The sequence below is a fragment of the Eschrichtius robustus genome, chromosome 12 (genome assembly GCF_028021215.1).
Source record: "Eschrichtius robustus isolate mEscRob2 chromosome 12, mEscRob2.pri, whole genome shotgun sequence".
Taxonomy (NCBI): domain Eukaryota; kingdom Metazoa; phylum Chordata; class Mammalia; order Artiodactyla; family Eschrichtiidae; genus Eschrichtius; species Eschrichtius robustus.
The window spans coordinates 44,113,694-44,135,187 of record NC_090835.1 but is presented as its reverse complement, the minus strand read 5'-3'; the positions used below and the strand labels follow the sequence as shown (position 1 = coordinate 44,135,187).

The window sequence follows — 21,494 nt, the reverse complement described above, 5'->3', positions numbered from 1 at the left end:
CACTGAACATTTCCTCAAGGACAGGCAGAGCCAGGGGCCGGGGCAGAACCATGGTTCCCACCAGGATGTGACCCATAACGGGGGGCAAGCAGGGCTCAGGGCAGATTCACCCCTGTATCCTCACAGGTCAGCCGCAAGCTGGTCTGACCAACCTATCATACTCAAATTCTAACCCATGGGAAATTCCCTACTTTCATCAAACACACTCTGAGCACACATTCTGAAGACCCAGGGTGAAGAAGACAATCTGGAGAAAACACTCGCTGAGATGCCACTGGGGCTGGGGCTGTCAGTGCACTGCCCAGGGCTCACCGGTAGCACCCGATGTAGAGGTGGACATCCTTGCGGGTCTGCAGGTAGATGCTGGCCATCTTCTCCTTGGCCTCCGTGTAGCAGGGCTGCTTGGGCGTGATGTTCCTCAGAACGCTCAGTGCCAGGTCCACGTTCCCCTTGCTCAGGGCCAAATCCACGTTGGCGATGGTGATGCGGATCTCCTCCGGCGTGCCGCTGAACTCGTTGATGGTGTCCTGCATGACCTTAGTGGCCTCGTGCTAAGACATGGGAACCCAACAGACCCTCCATTTGCCGTCACCCACCACTACTGGAAGCCAAGGAGAGGATGGCCCACCTCCACCTCAGAGCAACAGGAAGGAGAGAGAGCCCCTCGGTATCCAGGGCCACTGTTCCTGGAGGGCAGGGCCAGCAGGGGGGCACGAAACCCCTGACTGTAAGAACTTGTTCCCGAGCACCTCAAAGTCTGTTGGTGATTCCTTCCTATGGGAGACCTATGGACACCTCTCCTTGTACCTTCCTGCTTTCAGTCAAAGATATTTTAACGTTATGGTATTGGGCACATAAAGGTCTATTCGAATTATATCTTCATTGTATATGTACCCTTGATTATTCTAACAGAGTTACTCTCTTTGTCCATTTGGTGCTTCCTGCCTTTGCCCAGCCAGACCTTCCAAGGTCCCAGGGCTGCCTCATACAGTTGAGCAGGTTGTACACTGCAAAACTTCCAGGGGATGTAACTGGCATCTACTGGAGCTGTGCATTGCCCAACCTGCACAACCACCTGTGGTGGCCCTGGTGGGCCTGTGTGCTCCACCTCCCTGAGACCCTTATAGGGACAGTGACGTAGGCAGGGGACAGATCATGCAGGACTCAGTAGGGTTTGTAGTTTATCTTGAGGGCAATGGGAGTCACTGAAGCCTTTTAGGTAAGGGAGAGGGATGCTCCCAAATGAATAAAGGCTCAAATAAAGCACAAGGAGACATCAGCCAGAATCAAAGAGCCTGGTTCCCAGGCCTACCCTGGGCCTCCAGCATGCCCCAGCACCAAGGGGAGAGAGCAGCGCATTTCTTACCAGCTCCCCATTCATCCGGAGGGCATCTGCCAATTCCAGTAAGATGGATACCCGCTCGCTGGGCCGCACAGAGGGCCCATGGAACTTCTTGCTTTCTTCCATCTTCAGAATTGGTAATTTTATGATCATCTTCAGTGCCTTTATGGCTTCTGGGTAGTCTCCAGACTTGTTGAGGGCCCTGGCCTTGATGAAGTGGTAGAGGGGGTGGTCTCGGACCTAGAGGAGCATAAGCAAAGTGTGGGGCTCCAGCTCCCAGAGGGGAGAAAGCCACAGGAGCCCACTGAGCCTGCTCCTGCCTTTGGGCCAGCAGAAGGGGCTGAGGGATGCAGGCAGCTCCTGGGGCTACTCTCCTGAACCAAGTGGGGGCTGATGCTAGCTGGGCTGTGGGATGCTGAGCAGGTGACAGGGCATAGGGGACCCCCACCTGGAAGTTGTAGCTGACGCCCAGCTCCAGGCAGTGGGAGCACATGGCAAAGTTGCCCTGAGCCAGGTAGATCTGAGACATGAGGAGGTAGGCGTCCACGGAGGTGGGGTCCAGCTCCAGGCAACGCTGCAGGGTGCTCTGGGCATTCTCTAACTCTCCTAGAAATAATAAACAAATCTCTACATCCAGGGATCCTTGGGACTCTCAGGACCCACTATGTAAAGGCAGAAGGAATTTTTCATGTCCTGTTACCCAGAAATACCCAAGTTGGGCATTTTACCCAGTTCTGTTCTGCTTGACTCAGAGGTTTCTTCCTAAAATTAGAACTACAGTTTTTGCCTTGACCCAGACAAAAGCCAGGAAATTCAAACCTTGGTGTGACACCTCCCTTCTCTCTGTACCCTCAGGGAGATGGCTAAATTACTTCACTGCTCCATCTGGAAGCTCAGGGGAACACTGAAGTCTCGATTCCCACACCTAAGAGCAGAACAAAATCTTATAATAACAGCAACCATAATAGCCACAACTTAAGAAGCACCTGCTCTGTGCCAACACAGGCAGAGCACTTTAGAAAGGCTGGTTTAATGTCTTCCCAGCCCTGCAAGGTTGGTATTATGATGCAGGACTGAAACTTCAGTGATATAAGTCACTCAGCTTGGAAGGGACAAAGTCAGTATTTAAATCCAGGCCTATCGGCTCCTGAGGCTGAGCTCTGAATGCCTTGGCGCGTTGGGGCTAAGAGGCCTCCTTGCAGCCAGGCTGGCCCTAAGCAGGTGGCAGTTGCAGCCCAGGGTACAGTGAGCTGGTGGGAGAGCCCTCCTCCCTCTGCAGCCAGGTCCCTCAACAGCTCCTGCTCGGGGTCCATCACCAGCTGGCGGGGAACACCTGCTTCTGGGTCCCAAACTCTCTGATCCTTCCCTTGTGCTGCAGAAACGTGAAGATGTCACCATGACAACCTAAGCAGCTGGAGACCTTGCTTTGTCCCTAAAGGTGCTGGCAGCTGCCAGCACCCCTGTGTGTATGTCGGGGGTGGGGCAGTTTCTGCCCTCCCCTTGTACCCAGGAGACCTTCAAGAAGTGGGTAAACCTGGCAGCCGGATGAACACTAGGAGGACCGAGAATGAAGACCGGGGAGCTCTGGACAGAGTGTAACCCACACAACGCAGAGCCAGAGGACACAGGCATGCCACGGCATTCTGGAGCCTTGGGCAGACGGGGGTGAAAGGCTGCAGGGAGCAAGGACTTCGGAGAGGACAACAGGCCCCCACGGAGTGTTCTCCCCCTCTTTCCCTCTCCCTCCAGAATCTCGGCCCTGAGATGGGACAGGATGGACGACGGGGACTGTTCTGGCTGCTGGAGGCTCTGAAAGTCTAATGGTACAGGGTCTCTCCTCCTCACAAGGCCTTCCTGACCACCTTTTAAAAACTGCAACCCTGGCACCCCCGCACGCCCTCCCCACCTTTCATTTTCCCCATTGCACAATCGTGCCCTAACAACAATACTACATTTACTGTCCAAGTCCCCTTACTAGAACACAAACTCCACGGTGGAATTTTTGCCTGTTTTGAGTACTGCTGTCCCCCAGGATCAGAGCAGTACCAGCACGTAATCAAGTTCAGTGACTATTACCTGGCACAGATCAAGTAAGCCAGGGGTCCCCAACCCCTGGGCCACGGAGGCGGCCTGTTAGGAGCCAGGCCGCACAGCAGGAGGTGAGCGGCGGGCCAGCAAGCAAAGCATCATCTGCCGCTCCCCATCGCTCGCGTTACCGCCTGAACCATCAACCCCCCTCCCCCCGCCCCGCTTCTTCGTGGAAGAAAAATTGTCTTCCACGAAACTGGTCCCTGGTGCCAAAAAGGTTGGGGACCGCTGAAGTAAGCTATCAGCAAAAGGGCGGTTGGAGAGACCCCTGCTGGTGAGGAGTCAGGAAGGTGTCTCGGGGGTTAGAGGCTGGAAGGAGTGGGCCCGCCTGCTGAGGGTATGTGTGTGTGGACTACCCCAGGCAGGGAGCCTGTGGACACTCACCCAGGGGCCCCGCCGGCCATGAGGACCCACAGGCTCACCTGAGAGATACTTGACCTGGGCCATCACATACAGCGGGTCGATCAGGGCTGGTGCTGCCTTGACTACAGGATTCAGGATCACAGAGACTTGTTTAAGAAGTGGAGACACGATCTGGCCTGGCGACCGGGGCTGTAGGAACACAGGGGTCTGGCTGTGCGGTTTGCCCTATTCCAAGGGAGACTCCTGGAGTGCTCAGAAAACACTCTCACAGTGTTTTACTTTTTTCCACGTGTATATACCATCCACTCTGTACCACCTAGGGCAAGAGCATAAGCTCCCGAGAATGGGGACTTTCTTTTGTTCACTGTTGCATCCCCCCTACCCAGCACGGCATCTGGCACATGGTAGTGCCTTCAATAAATATTTGTGGAATGACATTACAAGGCACTGGGGGGATATTAAGGCGTATGAGATATGATCCTTGCCCACAAGGAATCTTGATTGTCTGGGAAAGCCAGACAAACAAGAAAAGACCAGCATACTTCTTAGAAGACGTCTGGCAAAAAGGGAGCCCAGTTCTTCTCTAGGATAAATGCAGACACAGGGGCCAGTGCCCTGCCCCTCCAAGTGCGGTACCTGGACCAGCAGCATCGGCATCACCTGGGAGATGCAGGGCTTGTGCCCCACTCCCTGGCTGATTGGTGTGCTGCACATGCAAGTGTGAAAAGCACTGGGCTCCCCAACCGCCAGAGGCTCACGCACCCTGGTGACTTGCCAGGTACGTCCTGCCTCCGTCCAGACCTGTCCTCAGGACCAACCCCGCTCCCACTCCGCCGCCATGAAGACGCACTCTCCTCTAACCTGCTTGGGGCAGAAGACCAAGTACTCCTTGGCGATGCAGACCAGGAAGAGGGGGTCAAGCCTTTCGAAGTACTCGGAGCTCAGGGGGAGGGCCTGCATGCTGGAGAAGTGCAGCTCGGCCGCTTCCTTCAGCAGTGCTGCGGCCTCCTGCTCCCCCTTGTGCTTCTTGGAAGCCAGGAGGGCTTGGAGGAAAACCAGCACCTGTGGGAGGCAGGCCCAGGTCTTGGGAGCAACACCCTCTGGGCAGAGTTGCCGGAAGCCCGGGCTGTCTTGGGTGCTTTACTGGAAACTGGGGGTGGGAGGAAGGCGGGGCGGGGGGCACGATCCTGGAGCAACCCCAGCGCCCAGAGAGCTCTGACCTCGGACTTCCCAAGGGACTGCTGCACCTCCTTCAGGAATTCCAGCTGGTGCTCAGCCTCTTCCAGGTGGCCGTCTAAGATCTGGCACCAGATGACCCCTGGGATGGGGCAAAACTAGGATGAGCAGCCAGCTCTGCAGCAGAGCCAGCAGTCCAGCAGGCCAGAGGCAGGGACGGGAGAGTGGATGGCAGGGGGCCTTTCCGACATCTTCACAAACTTAGAGTGGCACATACTCGTGGTAAAGAATTCAAATCATAAGGCAAGGAAAACATCCCTAGCTCATGTTCTGGCTAACCGTGTCTCTCTCTAGAAAGAACCAACATGAACACTTTGGGGTATACGCCTCCAAACATCTTTTGAAGCATTTATATGTTATTAGTGTATACCACGTTTTCCCATCAGTTCATACAAATCTACCCCGTTCTCTTTAATCATGACATAATATTCCACCGTGGATGTAACCGTTTATTTAACTACTGCCCTACTGAAGGACTCCTCATTTCACATTTAGTTTCTTTTCAGTGTTTAAATATTACAGTGCCATGGTCTACATTTGTGTGTGTTCTAATTCCTGAAGTAGAGCTGATGGGTCAAAGGGCACGCATATCTAAAACGTTGATAGGTAAGGCCAACTTGTCCTCCAAGGATATCTGAATTAATATTCCTGCCAAGAATTTGAAAGTGTTCTCTTTCCTCACAACCTCACAAACATGCTTCACTCTTTACCAGGTTAAAGAGTGAATAGTAACTCATTTTAATTCAAATTTTAAAAAAATTTTTAGGGAGAATGAACATCTTTTTATATATTTAATGGTCTTTTCTACTGTGAATTTCCTCCTGATAGCTTTTGCCTGTTTTTCTTTGGATGGATTTCTCTCTCTCTCTCTATATATATTTTTCTCTTTATATAGTTATATTCTCTTTATATATAGTCTTTGTTACATTTTCCATTAGTTTGCCTTTGACCTTTTAACTATTTTATTGTGCCTTTTGCCATCCATTAGTTTTAAATTTTTACATAGTCAAATTGGTCAAATATTTTCCGTTACAGCTTCTGAGTTTGTGGTTAGGCTTAGCACCCTCCAGGGGACCCAAGTCCAATTTAATTTTTATGTTTAAATACCTAACTCATCTAGAATTTATTTTTGAGGATAGTGTGAGATGGGCATTTACCTTTATTTTTTTCATAATGGAGAGTCAGGTGTCCAATCACAAGTTATTGAAACTCTATGGGTTTGAAATGTCATTTATATCATAAGACCCGTTTCTATCCCATTTATCTATTTGTTTATTCCAGTGTTGGCCTCAAACTGACAGACTTTTTTTTTTTAAAGCATTTAATATTTATTTATTGCTAAGTTGGGCCTTCGTTGCTGCGTGTGGGCTTTCTCTAATTGTGGTGAGCAGGGGCTACTCTTTGTTGCAGTGCACGGGCTTCTCATTGTGGTGGTTTCTCTTGTGGAGCACGGGCTCTAGGTGCACAGGCTTCAGTAGTTACAGCACGCGGGCTCAGCAGTTGCAGCACTCGGGCCCTAGAGCGCGTGGGTTTCAGTAGCTGTGGCGCATGGGCTTAGTAGTTATGGCTTGCAGGCTCTAGAGAGCAGGCTCAGTAGTTGTGGCGCTCGGGCTTTGTTGCTCTGCGGTGTGAGGGATCTACCCGGACCAGGCCTCAAACCCGTGTCCCCTGCATTGGCAGGCAGATTCTTAACCACTGTGCCACCAAGGAAGTCCAGACTTAACTACCCTTGTTTTGAGATATGTTTTGATATTGGGAGGACAAATCCCTTCTCTTCCTACTATTCTTCTTTTACAAGATAGTCCTTGGCCATTTTGGTGCAGTTATTTCTGTCTTCCTAATCACCAACTTGGTTTTCAATTATATCCATCCCACTATTTGGCTCATCTATGGAATTTTTTACTCTGCAGTAATCATATTTTAAATTTTCAGCAACTCTTTTTTGTTCTCTGTATTTTTTTCCTAGTAGCATGTTCTTTACTTACTGACATAATACCCTCTAGAGCCAGCCAACATGGGAGGTGTTTGGGGGAAAAAGTCTTTTCTGTATCTGGCCTTAACTTTGCTCCTCAGAGGGGCACTGCTTTGCATGTTCCACTTGGTCCCTTTTTCAAACTGCTAGTAGACTTATACATGGACAAGAGTGATGAGTATTAGCATCTGGGGCAGATTTCCCAAATTGTTAAGGTCACTGATTTTCCCAGACAGGCCAGATAAGATGGATGAATCCAGGACACACAAGAGTGGGCTCGGCCTGGGCTGGAGTGTGTGGACTTCCCTTTTGGCTGATCGGCTGGGGATCTCCCTTGAATGAGGAAGTGGGGAAGAACTCAGCTTGGTGGAGGAACATTTCGGGGGATTTGCCTATGTGCCGGGCATCCAAGTCTTTTGGTCCTTCATGTCCCTGATGGTGGTGGGACGTCATGGCGGGGGGGGGGCTCTGTTTTGCTCCCTCCTACCCCACCACCTGGTAAGAGCCTCCCTGATCCCATTCTCTGGCCCTCAATAACCCTCCTGTTATCTCAATGACTACCCTATGGCACGTTTTGCTCCCAGCCTCTGGGGACCCTGAGCTTATGTTTTTCAAATTTTCTTTTTCCTGGAGCCCTTTGGGGAAAGCTGATCTACTCATTTCTTTAGCTGCCCCAACCCATGTTGGCTTATGGGTTTCTAGACCTGCTTGGAGTTTCCATTTGTTGGATGCAATCTGCTTTATATCTTCTAGAAATGAGAAGTCCTTCAAAGTTCCTGGTCCACCTAAGGCACCTTTCCCTGTTTCTGAGGCTGCTACAGGGACTTATTATCTTTTTAAAAGGTCGCCCATGACTTTTGTGGGATTTGGGGAGGGAGGAAGAGGCGATGACGGATGAGTCAGCCTGACGTATTGAACCAGAAATCAAGACCAATCACTTGGATTGCTTTTTTGATTGTGCCGCACAGATGAGGAGCTTGGAGTGTAGACAGAAGTGACTTGCCCGCAACTCCTCAGAGCCAGGGCAAGAAGCCAGCCTGCCTGGAGCACTGGTCATGAGGCTGCCCCCACTAAAATCAAACACTGCTGCTTCAGGATTCACCAGAGACCACAGATTTGAGGGCTTTGTGTAAAAATGAAAATCGGGCTCTGGAAAATTCTTTTGACATTTAGATAAAGTGGGAGGGAAGCACTGGGACAGACAGGGAAGTAAAACTCTCAAAACTCCTCACTCTGGTGGCCTTTCAGCTCAGTGGCCTGAAGAGGGAGGGTCTACAGAGGTGAGGCTAGAGCCTTTGGGGAGGGGTGCTCTGGCAGTAGAACCTTCTCCCACACTGGCCTGGTGAGGCCTGAGAGGAGGCAGGGCTGACTGAGCGTAATGGGCTGGGTATGGCTATTGGAGGTCGGCTGTAGATCAGAATGGCTTTGAGCACTTTCGAGAATTCCTGTTCCTCTTACATCTATACTTGTAGATTCATGGACAGGCACCCCATCATACAATGCAGCCCCAAACTCACACACACCCTGGGGAGAATGCTTCCCAGCCCACTCTCTTCTGGACCCACGGCGGCCACCCCGCTTGGCTCCCAGCCCCCGCCCTACCACCCCTCGCCCTGCCCCGCCTGCACAGACCAGTCAAGGCAGCCATGCTGCTCTCGTCCAGTTTCATGGCCTCCGAGTACCACAGAGATGCCTCCTTCACTTGGTCCTGCAGGATGAAGAGGTAGCCCAGCTCTGTGGCCACGTGGGCGTAGGAGGATGTGGCCATGAAGGTTCGCTCGAGGAAGCTACACACCAGCCGCAGAATCGCCTGGTGCCTCCCAGACTGCAAGGCACAGACACGGGAATGGGGAAATCAGTCAGGCCAGCCTGTCTGAGCACAGCTGTGTCACTTTGGTGGGACTAGGGGGTGCTCAGGAGAGCCCAAGAGGTACCCTGTGTCCAGGCAGCTGGGTCCGGGTAGCTGTCCACCTCCCAAAGAATCCCCCGCTGGCCACAGCTGTGGAACCCGCCTCCAGCCGCGGGCCCTCTGAGGGACCCAGCCCCTGTCTGGCCACAGTCATTGGTCCAACAAGTCACCAGGAGGTTTTTCACAAATTGAAGTTGCGTGAGAGAAACTCTTTGTGTCCCACTGATGGAAAGTGGCTCTGAAGGCTGCGAGCAGCCACTTTCCCTGCCACGTGTGGAGAATGAGGCAGACAGAATCAGACATAGATGTGGAGGACAAGAGGGTATCCCAGTGGCATTCGACTCCCCAGAGCTGCCCCTGTTCTTATGGCAATTCCTTCTAGTAAATCTGGCTCTGGGGCTCAAGGGTCTGACAGAGACAGATTGTTTGGCAGCCTGGTCTGTTTGCACCTTGCCTGGCGTCAGAGAGGCCTAGGCAGGCCAGCCTCACCAGGTCTCTTCCACAGAAAGAATATGGGAGTCTGGTGCTCCAGCACCCTGAGGCTAGAGCTGGGCGTTGCTCTGCTGTACCACAGCTGTGCCACTGCCCTCTTTCCCCAGACAGGGCGCCTCCCTCTCTGAAAGCGCTTCTAGACCTCACCTCCATGATCTGCATAGCATCTTTGAAGGGCATGTAGGTGCAGGCTACAGAGCCCACAATTCAGTGATTGGCTGGAGGCAGGCAGTGGCCCCGGGGTCTGGGCCACCAGCCTGAGAAGCCAAGTTTAAGCCAGAGAGGGGAGGGGCAGGGTCCTCAGGGAGCTTGCAGGGAGCACAGGTCTCCCCTGGGGAACATAACAAGAAGCACTCGTTCAGAAACCAGGGAGCACCTTCTTACCAGTCTGCCCACCACAAGAATTTTTTTAAGATGGAGGCTTGGATTTTGGGGCTCTCTTGTTTCCAGCGCCTTAATCAGATTTCTAACATGCTTGGCAGCCTGAAAGAACAAAACACAATGTCAAAGGCAGTATATAAAAGGGGAGTGGGGCAGAGGTTCTCAACTGTGGCTGCCCATGAACACCAGCTGGGAGATCTTAAAAACACCCAGGCCCCCAAGCCAGCCCCAGAGATTCAGAGTTAATTGGCCTTGGGCAGGCCCAGACTTCAGTATTACTTCGGAGCCTCATTGGCGGAGCTTTCAGGAACATTATTCATCCCAGAGCTGGCACTGCCGCTTTGTTCATGAATCTGTGGAGAGCAGCTGCCCTTTGGGACACCCCCAGGAAGGGCCAGGAGCCACCTGTCACGGAGCCCACACTGCTGCCCACCAGGCTGGCGGCAAACCACTTGGGCTGGCCCAGGAGCAAACGGTCAGGGCAGGTCCCTGGCCCCAAACCCTTGCTCCATTTTGACGTGGGTCACCACATTAGTGCCTCTCTGTCATTCCAGTGAATGCTCCCAACGACCCTGTAAGTTAGTGTAACTATAGATGCCCGAATTTTCCAGTCCAGCAGATGAAGGGTCAGAAAGGTTAGGTCATTTGCTCAAGGTTACCCAGCCAACGAGGTGGCTGACTGACTCCAAAGCCTGTGTTCTTTCCAATGGACTCTTCTGCTCACTCTCTATGTGGGAGTAGGGAGTTTTTAGTCCCCAGCTGCAAAGAGTGCCAGAAGAGAAGCCTGGGGTAGGGTGGATCTTTTCTGCAAGACTAGAACTGGGTAGCCTGAGCTGGGGCGAGAGGCAGATCCCAGAGTTTGAGGTGGGAATGAAGGAGAAGAATTAAATGCTAATTGCCCTTGGGCCTAACCTTCAGGCCAGGCCTTAGGAAGGCCTGCCCAGGGCTCTGGGGTCTCAGGGAGCGGAGGACATGCCTGTTATCTTGTTCTGACCCAGAGACAGTGGTAGAGCCCTTTTCGAGGGTTCTTCCTCCCAAATACAAACGGTGCCCTCCACCTCACCTCACCCCACAAAATCGTAATTTCAGAGCTGGCCAGAAGGAACCAGAAACTTCCTCTTCCCACCATGACCCATTAGAGCCTCTTGATTTGTCACACTCCCCGCAGAGGCAATGTCTTTATTCAGAAGGGTTTTAGCTGAATACACAAACTCTTTTTGAAAATAAGAAGCTGTCTGGGCATGGAGGTTTTCATTAAGAATTCGAGGTGCTTCTGATTGGATTTGAGGGCTCTTTGGGGTGTCTTTGGAAAACTACAAGGCTTAGGAGCAAGTCTGGGGCCAGGTACTGCCTGGTCAATACCTGAGCAATTCCAACCATTCCCTAAAAAAAGGCATTTCCTGAAATATGAAACACAACTGTAGGGAATTCCCTGGTGGTTCAGTGGTTAGGACTCAGCACTTTCACTGCCCTGGGCCTGGGTTCAATCCCTGGTCATGGAACTAAGATCCTGCAAGTTGTGTGGTGTGGCAAAAAAACAAACAAGAAAACCCCAAACAAACAAAAAACAAAAAAAACCCCACCACAACCATGACTTCCAGTTAACATGGAGCAAATTATTGTAGTACACCGGGCACTGTTCGCAGTTGTCCCACCTGTCATCTCATTTAGTCCTTATAACAAGCTCATGGAGTGGGTGGAATTATCTCCATTTTACAGATGAGCATCCTGGGGCTCATCCAGGTGGAGACACCTGCCCAGGGTCACACAGGGAACATGTGGCAGAACCAGAGTAAGCCTCACTGCTGGCCTTTGGAACTGTGTGGCTCAAAGACCAAACCAGAGCAGACCTCCCTGGCAGGGAGTGTGGAGGAGGGGGGAGGGAGCTGAGACCCAGGGAGCCCCCTCCAATGCCTTGGGGGTGGAGGTGCTGTGAGGGGTCCCTCCTTGGCTGTGTTGGTTTCAAGGCATAACTTCTGAGTGTTGAAAGAACTTACTGTGGTTATGTTTCCTTCTCTTGCAAGCTCATGCACAGCTAGAATTTGGCAGGCATCAATATTGCTTTCATCTTTTTCTAGGATTCTGAAATAGGAAGAGGAGCCACGTGAATTGAGAGTGTTCAGAGACAAGGCTAGGAAGGTGTGGTGGCAACTTCTGATTGTCTCCTAACATCCATTCTCCCCTTCTCCTTTTAATAATAAAACCCCCAAACTGTTGGGGCACGGGGCTACCGGAAAAAAAGACTACATTTCCCAGCCCCCCTTTGCAGCTCAGGTGTGACCATGTGATTAAGTTCTGCCCAATAGGATGCAAGCGGAAGTGCCCAGGGTATATCCAGTGGTGCCCCTACAGCATGCCTTCCATTTCTTCTCTTTCCTCCTTCCTGCTGGTTGGAATGTGGACCATGTGAGCAACATCCTAGGAACAGGACAGCAGTGAGAGAGAAGGGGACTGGGACCCTACAGAGTTAAGCTGTCATCCTAGCCCTGGCCCACCACCCAAACTTTTCCCTGAGAGAGCAATAACATCTTATGTTATTTAAGTCACATATTTGGGGGTGTCTTTGTGACAGAAGCCCATTATGTCCCAAATAACACAGGTATGACTGTGGTACCAAGGTCCGGGGGGGCCAGAGAGGTGCTTGGGGGGCAGTCTGCAGCTGTAAGATGGAAAGGAACCTTGGTTTCCATCATATGTCCTTGGGAAGATGCAGCTCCTGATCATATTGTGGAGTTTTCTATATTCTGTTTCTTTTTTTTTGATTTATTTTTATTTTTTGGCCACACCGAGTGGCATGCAGGATCTTAGTTCCCCAGTCAGGGATCGAACCCATGCCCCCTGCATTGGGAGCATGGAGTCTTAAACACTGGACCGCCAGGGAAGTCCCAATATTCTGTTTCTTTACAGGAAATTTCATATTTTTCAGCTTGATCAGGGAATGGCCCTTCTGCTTAATTGACGGTTACTCTAATGACATATAAAATTCCAACACGATTAGGCACAGTCAACATTCAAAGACTTCTAAGCATTTATGATGATTCTGAAGGTACTGTGAACCTCATAATTTGGAAATTAAAAAAAAAAAACTTTTAAAAGATGTATGGACTAAAAAATAATCAGAACGAATGTTAGAAAATTCTTAGAACCAAAAGATACTGAAGATACTACTGAAGTATCCAAATGTGTAGATACTGTTAAATGGTACCTCAAGGGACATTCATAGACTTAAATGCTTATCTTCTAAAAGAAGATTGAGAATGGCCAGGCATCCAACTCAAGAGTCAGACAATAACAACAGAGTAACTCCACAGGAGGTAGCTGGCAGAAAATAATAAAGAGCAGAAATTAATAAATTAGGAAACAAAGATATAATAGCATCAACAAAACTCAAAGCTGGTTCTTTAAATGAAAGAGACAAATTATTTTAGTATCAGTGGAGAAAAATAAGAGAGAAGGAAAAAATAAACAATTTTTAGGGCTGAAAAGAGAAACACACCTACAGAGAGCAGAGATTTAAAGAGCAATGGGGGAGGGGCTTCCCTGGCAGTCCAGTGGTTAGGACTCCGTGCTTCCATTGCAGGGGGCATGGTTTTGATCCCTGGTTAGGGAACTAAGATCCCTTATGCCATGCGGTGTGGCCGAAAAAAAAAAAAAAAAATTAAAGAGCAATGGGGGAACTCTATGAGCTGGGAAACCCTCCGTGAGGGAAGGCGTCGGGTGTTGGACTCAACCCATTGGCACCAAACACCATCTCCCTGCAGGTGGATGCGGCAGGGCCTGGGCAGGGAGGCCACACACACTCAAGGTTGAGGCCTCCAGCCAGGTGTTTCCAGGTATCCTGTGGGCCCAAGGCAGAGCCTCCAAAGCAATCTCTTGACCCAGCTCCTGCCAAGGACACCGGCCAGGGGTCAACTGTGAGAGAGGGCTGCTGAGGACCTGCCCAGGCCTGGCACAGGCTGGAATCACTTTCAGTTTCCTACCAGCGCCTCTTTCTGAGACTCAAATTCCAGCTATCATCAGAGGAGTTACCATCCCTCCACAGGGAAGGAAGAGGTATGTTTGTGTTGTTGTTTTTTTTCCCACTCACAATTTAGTAAAAACTTGTAGTGGTGACTAATGGCCACTCAGAAAAAAACATAGTCCACTAACTCTTTTTAGGAAGAAAATTGGCACTGTACGTTTTAGGATTACTGTGATAAAAATAGTTAAAGTGTTAGAGGTTAAAGAGATAAGCTTCAGTTATCTAAAAAATTCCATTCTACAAAACCCTCCATCAAACATCCCTCCCATGAAGCCATCTTTATCTCTATTCACAGTGAAAGTGCTTCAGGATCACGCTATACTTGGCGTCTGGCTTCCACAAGTCCGCCTAACTCCTGGACCCTAGGCTGTCTTCCGGATGCACTCAGCTTGCTACTAAAGTCTTCTCTCAGGCAACAATGACCTTTGTCCCTTTAAGTTTTTATTAACGCATATCACACCCACAGTTTTTAAAAGTAAATAATACAATAGTCCCTTTCTCCCTTTACTCTCCCCTCCCCACCACTCCTCAGAGACAACTGCTGTTTACCCTGTAACTCTCGTTGCTTTGGGTTCCTTTGGTAGTTCCCTCCATCTCTCTCCTAAACACTATGCTTAGACCTCTTGATAGGCCTATTTCTTGATTCTTCCACTGCAGGTCTCCGCTGCTGGCTTCCTGCTATGACAGGTAAGTGTCTAGTGCACATCCATCCTCCCTCTCCTCCCGCACCCCCAATGTCATAATGTCACTATTCATAACTCCTGTTGACAATACTGACTTTTATGTCTTATTCCATCAAGTACACAGCATCTCCCATCTCGCCTCCACGTAAGATGGGAACGATTAGCCCCCTTGGCTAGCAAAGGAAGGAAATAGCAGGTCAGCCCCGCCCCTCACCTGTGTCCCGTTTCTACCGTCCGCTCCCAGTCCTGCCGAGCCAAGAACAGCCGCATCTTTAGGACCAAGGCCGGCAGGAAACTGCCCCAGGCTACGGTGATCTGGTTCACCACCTCCAGGGCCCCCGAGTAGTTCTGCAGCATCATGAAGTACGCTGCCTGTCAAAAGCCAAAGAAAAGAGCCCCACTGGTGCCCACGAAGGATGAAGGGGTGTCAGGGTCCCCACCAGGACAGGAGCAGAGCCTGATATGTGGGCAGGAGCCATCACTCAGAGTGACAAATCAGGGTCCACAGCGGTCTTGGGTTCCTTGACAGGCAAGGCAGGGGCTCCAGGAGATGGCTGAGCCCTGAGCAGGCCTGGAACAGAGCAAGGTCATGGGAGGGCCCCCCCAGCGGAGAAGCTGGGATTGCTGGGCGCCTTCCAATTCCACACATGGCCCATCATTTCCCATTCACTTTCCTAAAATTCACCACTGAAAACTGCTCACTGGGCCAGTGCAGCAACTCAGAGTCGGTTAGGGTTTGCAGGTAACCCTCCCCTCCCCACGGCAAGCCTGCGGTGTTTTTCTCTCTCGAGGCACACCGGGCTGGGGTCATGGCCTCTGCAGGCAGCCCGCCACCAGGCTCTCCTGGGTGAGTCATGACACAGATGCCTGAGGGGCAGAGGGCAATGCTCCCAAAAGGCTTGAAATTGGACTCCGAAAGGACGGCTTCAGTTTACAGTAACCCTCCATTAAGAGACTTGTTAAAAACAAGAGGAGGATTATTCTAAATAAAGATATATGCATAAACGTGTTCACTGTAGCACTCTTTCTAAGTGTATAACTAGAAACAATCTCAATATCCAAACAATAGGAGGCGGGGTTGGCAAATTACATTAGGCCCACACAACAGGGGCCTGGCTTTATGCAGACATTCAAAATGACACGTGCTTATGATATAACCTTACATGAAGAGAAAGAGACCAAACGGTAAGATGCCCCATGATTACAACTATATGAACTACCCACACTATCTCCCGCCCCATGGTGGGTGCTGTGTGTGACCTCCTTCAGGAAAAGGGGAGTTGGCCGCTGACAGCTCTCGGGGGAGTCTCCCTCCTGGGATCACCCGTGGCTTCGGGGAGCTGCCTGGTACCAGGTCACACACCTCCCCGAGGGGTAGGTCACACACCTCCGCGAGGGCAGGTCACACAGTCAGCATCTTGTCAGTGAGGGGGTCAGTGAAGGGCCATCCCAGCTCCATAATTCCAAGCAGAGCTGGCTGAGGCCTTCACTAGGGCTGCTTCACAGCCCCAGCTCTCCCTCCTGCTTCTTTCACTTTCTCCACAAGTGTTGGTCCCAAGGGCACAACCTGCTGAACCTCCTGTGTGATAACCTCATGGCCTCTGCTCCCCAGAAAAACACCGAAGGCACACCCCGAACCAATGCGTATAAGAAAGACGCGGAGACATGGCCCTAAAACGTTAACATGGGTTGTTCGGGGGTGGTAGGGCTAAGGATGCCATTTTAAATCACCTTTTGACTTTCTTAGACTTCTGGTTTTTTAATGAGTAAGTATTCATTTTATAAGAAAGGATATACAAACAGAAAAGGATAAGAGGATGGTTTTTCCCTCATAGATGGATTCAGTGAGGGCCACATCAGAAAAAGGAAACAATTTAAATTAAGGTCAGAAAATACAAAACACATACCTCCCTTCTCTTATGGCCAACTAAGTGAATGTAACAGGTGAGATGAGAAAGTGTGAAAGAAAGATGCATAGAAAAGGGGCAGTGGGTGAAAACAAAAGGCAAAGAGACAAAGCCTGCCAGAGCCCAGGGAGCCTAGCCCCCAAGAAGACCCCACACAGGCAACGGAAACTCACGACTGGGCAGGAAGCAGGGAGGACTGGAGCAGGCCCGGGGCTGCTCTGAGACCCTGACGCTCTCCGGACCTTTGTTCCTCATCCACCAGCTGGGGGGTCTAGAGACTGAGGTCTCTGGGTGGGGACACTCTTGCCCCTCCTACCTTTCCCATCAGCCCCAGAACATCTTTGGTGTCCTGAATGCCATGCTCCAGGTACTTGATGGACTTCTTCACCGTGTGGGGTTTGTCTGAGCTGAGGTCCACCCAGCCTCTGAGCACGTAGCCCTGGCATAAGAACAAAGGGAAAGATGAAGTGCTTGGTCCTGTATCGCCTCCATCCAGCCTGCCTCTCCTGCCCACATCCCGCCCTTTGTCATTCCACTCCCTGAGGCCCTGCCGGGCACCACTGCTCCCAGATCCCAGGCGAGCCCTGCTCTCTCCCTGCAGGCCTTCGTACCTCTTGTTCCTTCGTCTGGAATGCCCTTCCCAGTACGCGCCCCCCAAACCAAGTCCCTTCATCTGATTAACCACCACCAGTCTTTAAAACTCAGCCGAGGAGGCCCCTCCTGTAGGAGGCTTTCCTTGACCTTCCAGGCTGGGTTGGGGCCCTCCCTGTGACCCTCATGGTTCTCTTGCCCCTTATGGAGGCACTACCACCTGTCTTGTCATTGTGTGTTTATCTTACACTGGGGTCAGGGCGCCAGGGTAGGGCCACTCCAGCTCTCTCCACTTCTTAGATCAGCACAGGGCCCGGCCCGCGTGGGAAGCCGGGAATGCCCTCTGAGCGGGCAAGCGGCCATGCTGAGCTCATGGGCCTTGGTGGCTCCCCTCCAGCCTTCACCCCATCTCGCCTGGCAGGTGCCACAGGCCAGGCCCAGGAGGCAAGGTTAGAGGGGTGCTTGGAAGACCCTGCCCTGAAGCATCTCTCACGGCCTAGAGCAGGTTTCTCAATTCTTTTCAATTATTGGCCTCCTAAGGAGACTTTTTAGTCATTTCTCCCCTAATCACTCCCTCCGCCTCCAAGAAATTTTAATATCACAGATATACCATTTATGTACTGTGTGTATATCTGTGTTTTATATACAAACAGTGAGGTTTTCTTCACCCCCTCCTCCAAGAACCAATTTTCACCCCCTTGGGGGGCTGGGGGTGATATATGCCCTACTGAGATGCATGGCTTAGACTGAGGCTTCTAATTCTACCATGAGTACAATTCTACAGCACATCACATCCACTGCATATGAGATCTTCTGTGTGAGCCACCACTGACACCTAGCAGATCACTGCAAGGAAGGAATACAGGCCCAGTGTAGTCAGCTCATCTAGTTTTTCAAAAGAACCAAGAGGACTTCCCTGGTGGCACAGTGGTTAAGAATCCGCCTGCCAATGCAGGGGACACGGGTTCGAGCCCTGGTCAGGGAAGATCCCACATGCCACGGAGCATCTAAGCTCGTGTGCCACAACTACTGAGACTGCGCTCTAGAGCCCGTGAGCCACAACTACTGAGCCCACGTGCTGCAACTACTGAAGCCCGCGTGCCTAGAGCCTGTGCTCCACAACAAGAGAAGCCACTGCAATAAGAAGCCTGCGCACCGCAACGAAGAGCAGCCCCTGCTCGCCACAGCTAGAGAAAGCCTGCGCGCAGCAACAAAGAACCAATGCAGCCAAAAATACATAAATAAAATAATTTAAAAAAAAAAGAACCAAGAAATCTGGACTTCTGGTAAAAATCTTCTGATTCCTAAATGTCAGCAAACTAATTCAAGATTTTAAAAATATATAGTGCAGGCCATAAAACCTATCTGCAATCGGACTCTATGGACAAAGGCCAGTGTGTGGTTGTCTAAACCCTGAGCCAACATGGGTCTTGTCAGTGTCTGGGTGTGGCCCTCCCCCAGCCCCAGGGCCCTCCATGGGAGTAAGGGCCACCCTTTAGGATGTGTTTGGACGCTGCTTTCTCCGGCTGTTGCCCCCACGATGCCCAGGGCCGGTACCTCTCTGGAGCTGCTGGAGACCTTCAACGTGCGGTCAATGTACTCCTTGGCCTTGTCATGGCGGCCCATGAGCCAGAGGAAGAGGCCGGCATAGTACAGGGCAGTCCCGCTGGCTGTCTTGCGGATTTCCTTCAGGCTGCTCTCAAGTTCCTGAATTGCTTCTCGGTCTGGGAATCCGAGACAGAGGAGGAAGGGGACAAGTTAGGATGGGGAGGTCTGTCTGGCCCTGCCTCTCCACGCTCTGGGCCTCCCTCAACACACGGAGCCAGCTACACGACAGCCCAGGGTCTGGGAACCAGGAACACTGGCCCGTGTGATGCCACAGGAGCTGCCCAGCCCTGGAATTGGGTTTGCTGGCTGAGATTTACCTTTTCTCCTCTGTGCCCAGCAGTTTGCTGGGCAGACAGATCAAACCTGAACCCCCCACCTCAGGCCCACAATCCATTCCAGGTGGGGAACTTGTAGTTTGTACATAGTCTCTTGGAATCTCTTCCTGACTCTAGAGAGGTGGAGATGAGGGGTAGAATTTTTTATTTTGGCTTGGTTTTTCTCGACAAGATCTTGGCAAAGGAAAGCAGGGTGTCTCCCCAGCTCTTGGGATGTGGAAGGAGGACCCCTCCCACTGTCATGCTTTCTGCCTGTGGCTCTCACTCAATTGGGCCTGGGCCTGGGGTCTTCTTTGAGGTCTCCATGGGGAGGGGAGGGGAACCACTCTTCACAGCATCTGCAGTCTCGGGTGCACACACCTCCTGCAGCCCGAGAGGGGCTATATCTCTGGAGCGGGGCTCTCTTTTCCCCGCTGGGCCAGGCCTGGCTGAGCATGGCTGCACTCACCGATGGTTTCACAGCACTTGTGAGCATAAATGAGAGCCATGACGGAGCACAGGGACACGTCTGGGTGATTCTGGATGCTCTCTAGGCTGCTGATGGCATCCTGGATGCGCTCTGTGAAGACAGCCCAAGTGGTTATGCTCTGGGGCTCCATGCTCAGAGGGCAGGAGGCTCCATGGCAGACACAGGGCTGACCCAAGGCTTGGTACCACCTGACCCAAGACTTGGACTAACTGGTCCAAAAGGTCACTAGTGGCCCAAGTTCCCTGAAGACTGAAGCTTCCTGAAAGGGCTGCTGGCACCATGGTCCAGGCTGCCAGGGGATGGAGGACTTGGAGCTGAGAGATGTACCTGTGAGTATTCACAAGGATTCCTGTAGGTCGGTTCTGAAGAAGGACCTCTGTGCATTCCCAGCTAGCTGCTCAGCTATATTTATCCTTCCATGTCCACTGACATTGGCCATGGGCAGCTCAGCTGGCCCCCCCCGCCCAGGACGACCTTCTAAATGTCAGTGAGTCGCACCTCCATGGGCCCCACTCCTCTCCCTGCTCCTGTCCCACACCTGCCTGTGGCCACACCTACCACTTCCTCCTTTTCTGCACTACTGGCTCTCAGTTTCCAAGCCTGGGATTGGTTCAATAATCTTGCAGTCATCTTTTCCCCCACTCATTTTACAGATAGGGAAACTGAGGTGCAGAGCAGGGGTAGTGAGGTCTCTGAGGTCTCAAAAGTCAACTAGATATGGATTACATTCTGTGGATTAACCTGGGAATCTAGCTACTGAGTGTAAGACTTTTTCCATGGGAACATGATTGGGGTAGAAGTAGGCATCCAGGTGGAGCAGGCACGTTAGTGCTGGGCTAGTGCCTAAGGTCAGAAGGCAACACTGACGAGTCCCTACCTTCCCTGAGGACTCCATAGGCTTTAAAGAACTGCAGCACTGGGTCATTGCTGAATTTTTCCAGGCCCACGGCCGCGGCCTGCTGCACATGGCGGAAGTACTTTTCTTGGCTGTAATAAATGATCCCAGCCTGCGAGGAGGAAGACACAGTTGCAATAGTCCCAGCCCCTTTTCCGTCTCTGTTCTGACCTGCTCCCTCCCCTAGTCCCTGCTCCTCTTCCAGCTCTGTAAAGAGAAGAGAAAGAATATTCAGGCCTCATCCCATTCCTCCCCAGCCCCAGGAACAGCTCCATACAGTTTTCTTGGGAAGGAGTTTGGAGATGTTTGTTTTGGAATTAACCACAGATTCTGGTTCTAATGTGATGGGGAGTTCAACTCAGGTTTTGCCTTAGGAAGGGAATAAGAGGGAAGAAAGAGGACCAATAATAAGAATCATGACGCCAGTACTTAGAGGTACAAGTTATTGTGGGCTAACCACCTGTGGGGAAGTGTACCAAGGGCTTTACGCCCATCATCTATGCATTATCCTCTCCATATCCTTCACAGTTAAGGAAGCCAAAGCCCATGGAGGCTGTGGCTTGACAAAGGTCACGCAATAAGAGGCGCTGAGATTTCAAAGCGAAGTCTCACTTCCCCTAAGGTTTGTGGGTGCCGGGGTTGGGGATAGATGTGGTTGGATTGTGAACAGCCTTGTGGGCCATACGAAAGAGCCCAGACACCATCCTGAGAGTAATAGGAAGCAGCTGGAATGGTTTTAAGCGTTGTGAGTGGGGGGGGGGGGGAATGTATTCAGGTGTGTGTTTTTGAAAACACTCTGGCTTGTGTGTGTGTGTGTGTGTGTGTGTGTGTTGGGGTGGTCGTGGATGTTGGTGGTGGTGGCGGTGGCGGTGGGGGACTGCTGGTGAAGAGAGCCGATGCAGAGAAACCAGTTGGGAGGGGGACTGTTGCAGGTGCCCAGAGGGGAGATGGTGGTGATCCTGGACTAGGAGATAAAAAGTGGGTGATCTCAGGAGACATTTAGGAGCTGATACTTCCTGCCGATAGACAGGATCTGGAGATGAGTATGGGAAAGAGTAAAGGCTGGGGGATCAAATGGTGGTGCGATCCACTGAGGTGAAGAGGCACAGACAGGGGAAGGGGAGATAATGGCTAGGTGATGGAGATGGGTTTTTATGCTTTGGTTTGGGGGAGCTCGGGGATAGGACTGGGTGGGGATGATG

General features: G+C 51.4%; 1 protein-coding gene across 8 annotated transcripts in view; it reads right to left on the bottom strand.

The window, feature by feature from the left end:
- The window catches only part of TTC21A (tetratricopeptide repeat domain 21A), a 35,509-nt gene that overhangs the window by 13,238 nt on the left and 777 nt on the right, over nt 1–21,494 (bottom strand). For 6 of the 8 annotated variants that reach the window (XR_011075592.1, XR_011075593.1, XM_068556851.1 and 3 more), the window contains exons 2-15: nt 20,275–20,404; nt 19,377–19,487; nt 18,543–18,709; nt 16,711–16,833; nt 14,702–14,859; nt 11,781–11,865; nt 9,787–9,885; nt 8,634–8,826; nt 5,014–5,111; nt 4,655–4,855; nt 3,853–3,982; nt 1,791–1,948; nt 1,367–1,582; nt 313–551 (exon numbers count right to left, since the gene is read on the bottom strand). Coding sequence is in view for 6 of the 8 variants with exons in the window: in XM_068556851.1 (XP_068412952.1) it covers nt 313–551; nt 1,367–1,582; nt 1,791–1,948; nt 3,853–3,982; nt 4,655–4,855; nt 5,014–5,111; nt 8,634–8,826; nt 9,787–9,885; nt 11,781–11,865; nt 14,702–14,859; nt 16,711–16,833; nt 18,543–18,709; nt 19,377–19,487; nt 20,275–20,404 (2,108 nt within the window). In the remaining 2 variants the exon portion in view is untranslated. The remainder of the gene's footprint in view (nt 1–312; nt 552–1,366; nt 1,583–1,790; nt 1,949–3,852; nt 3,983–4,654; nt 4,856–5,013; nt 5,112–8,633; nt 8,827–9,786; nt 9,886–11,780; nt 11,866–14,701; nt 14,860–16,710; nt 16,834–18,542; nt 18,710–19,376; nt 19,488–20,274; nt 20,405–21,494) is intronic. The other 2 variants (XM_068556853.1, XM_068556855.1) reach the window with 2 other exon arrangements.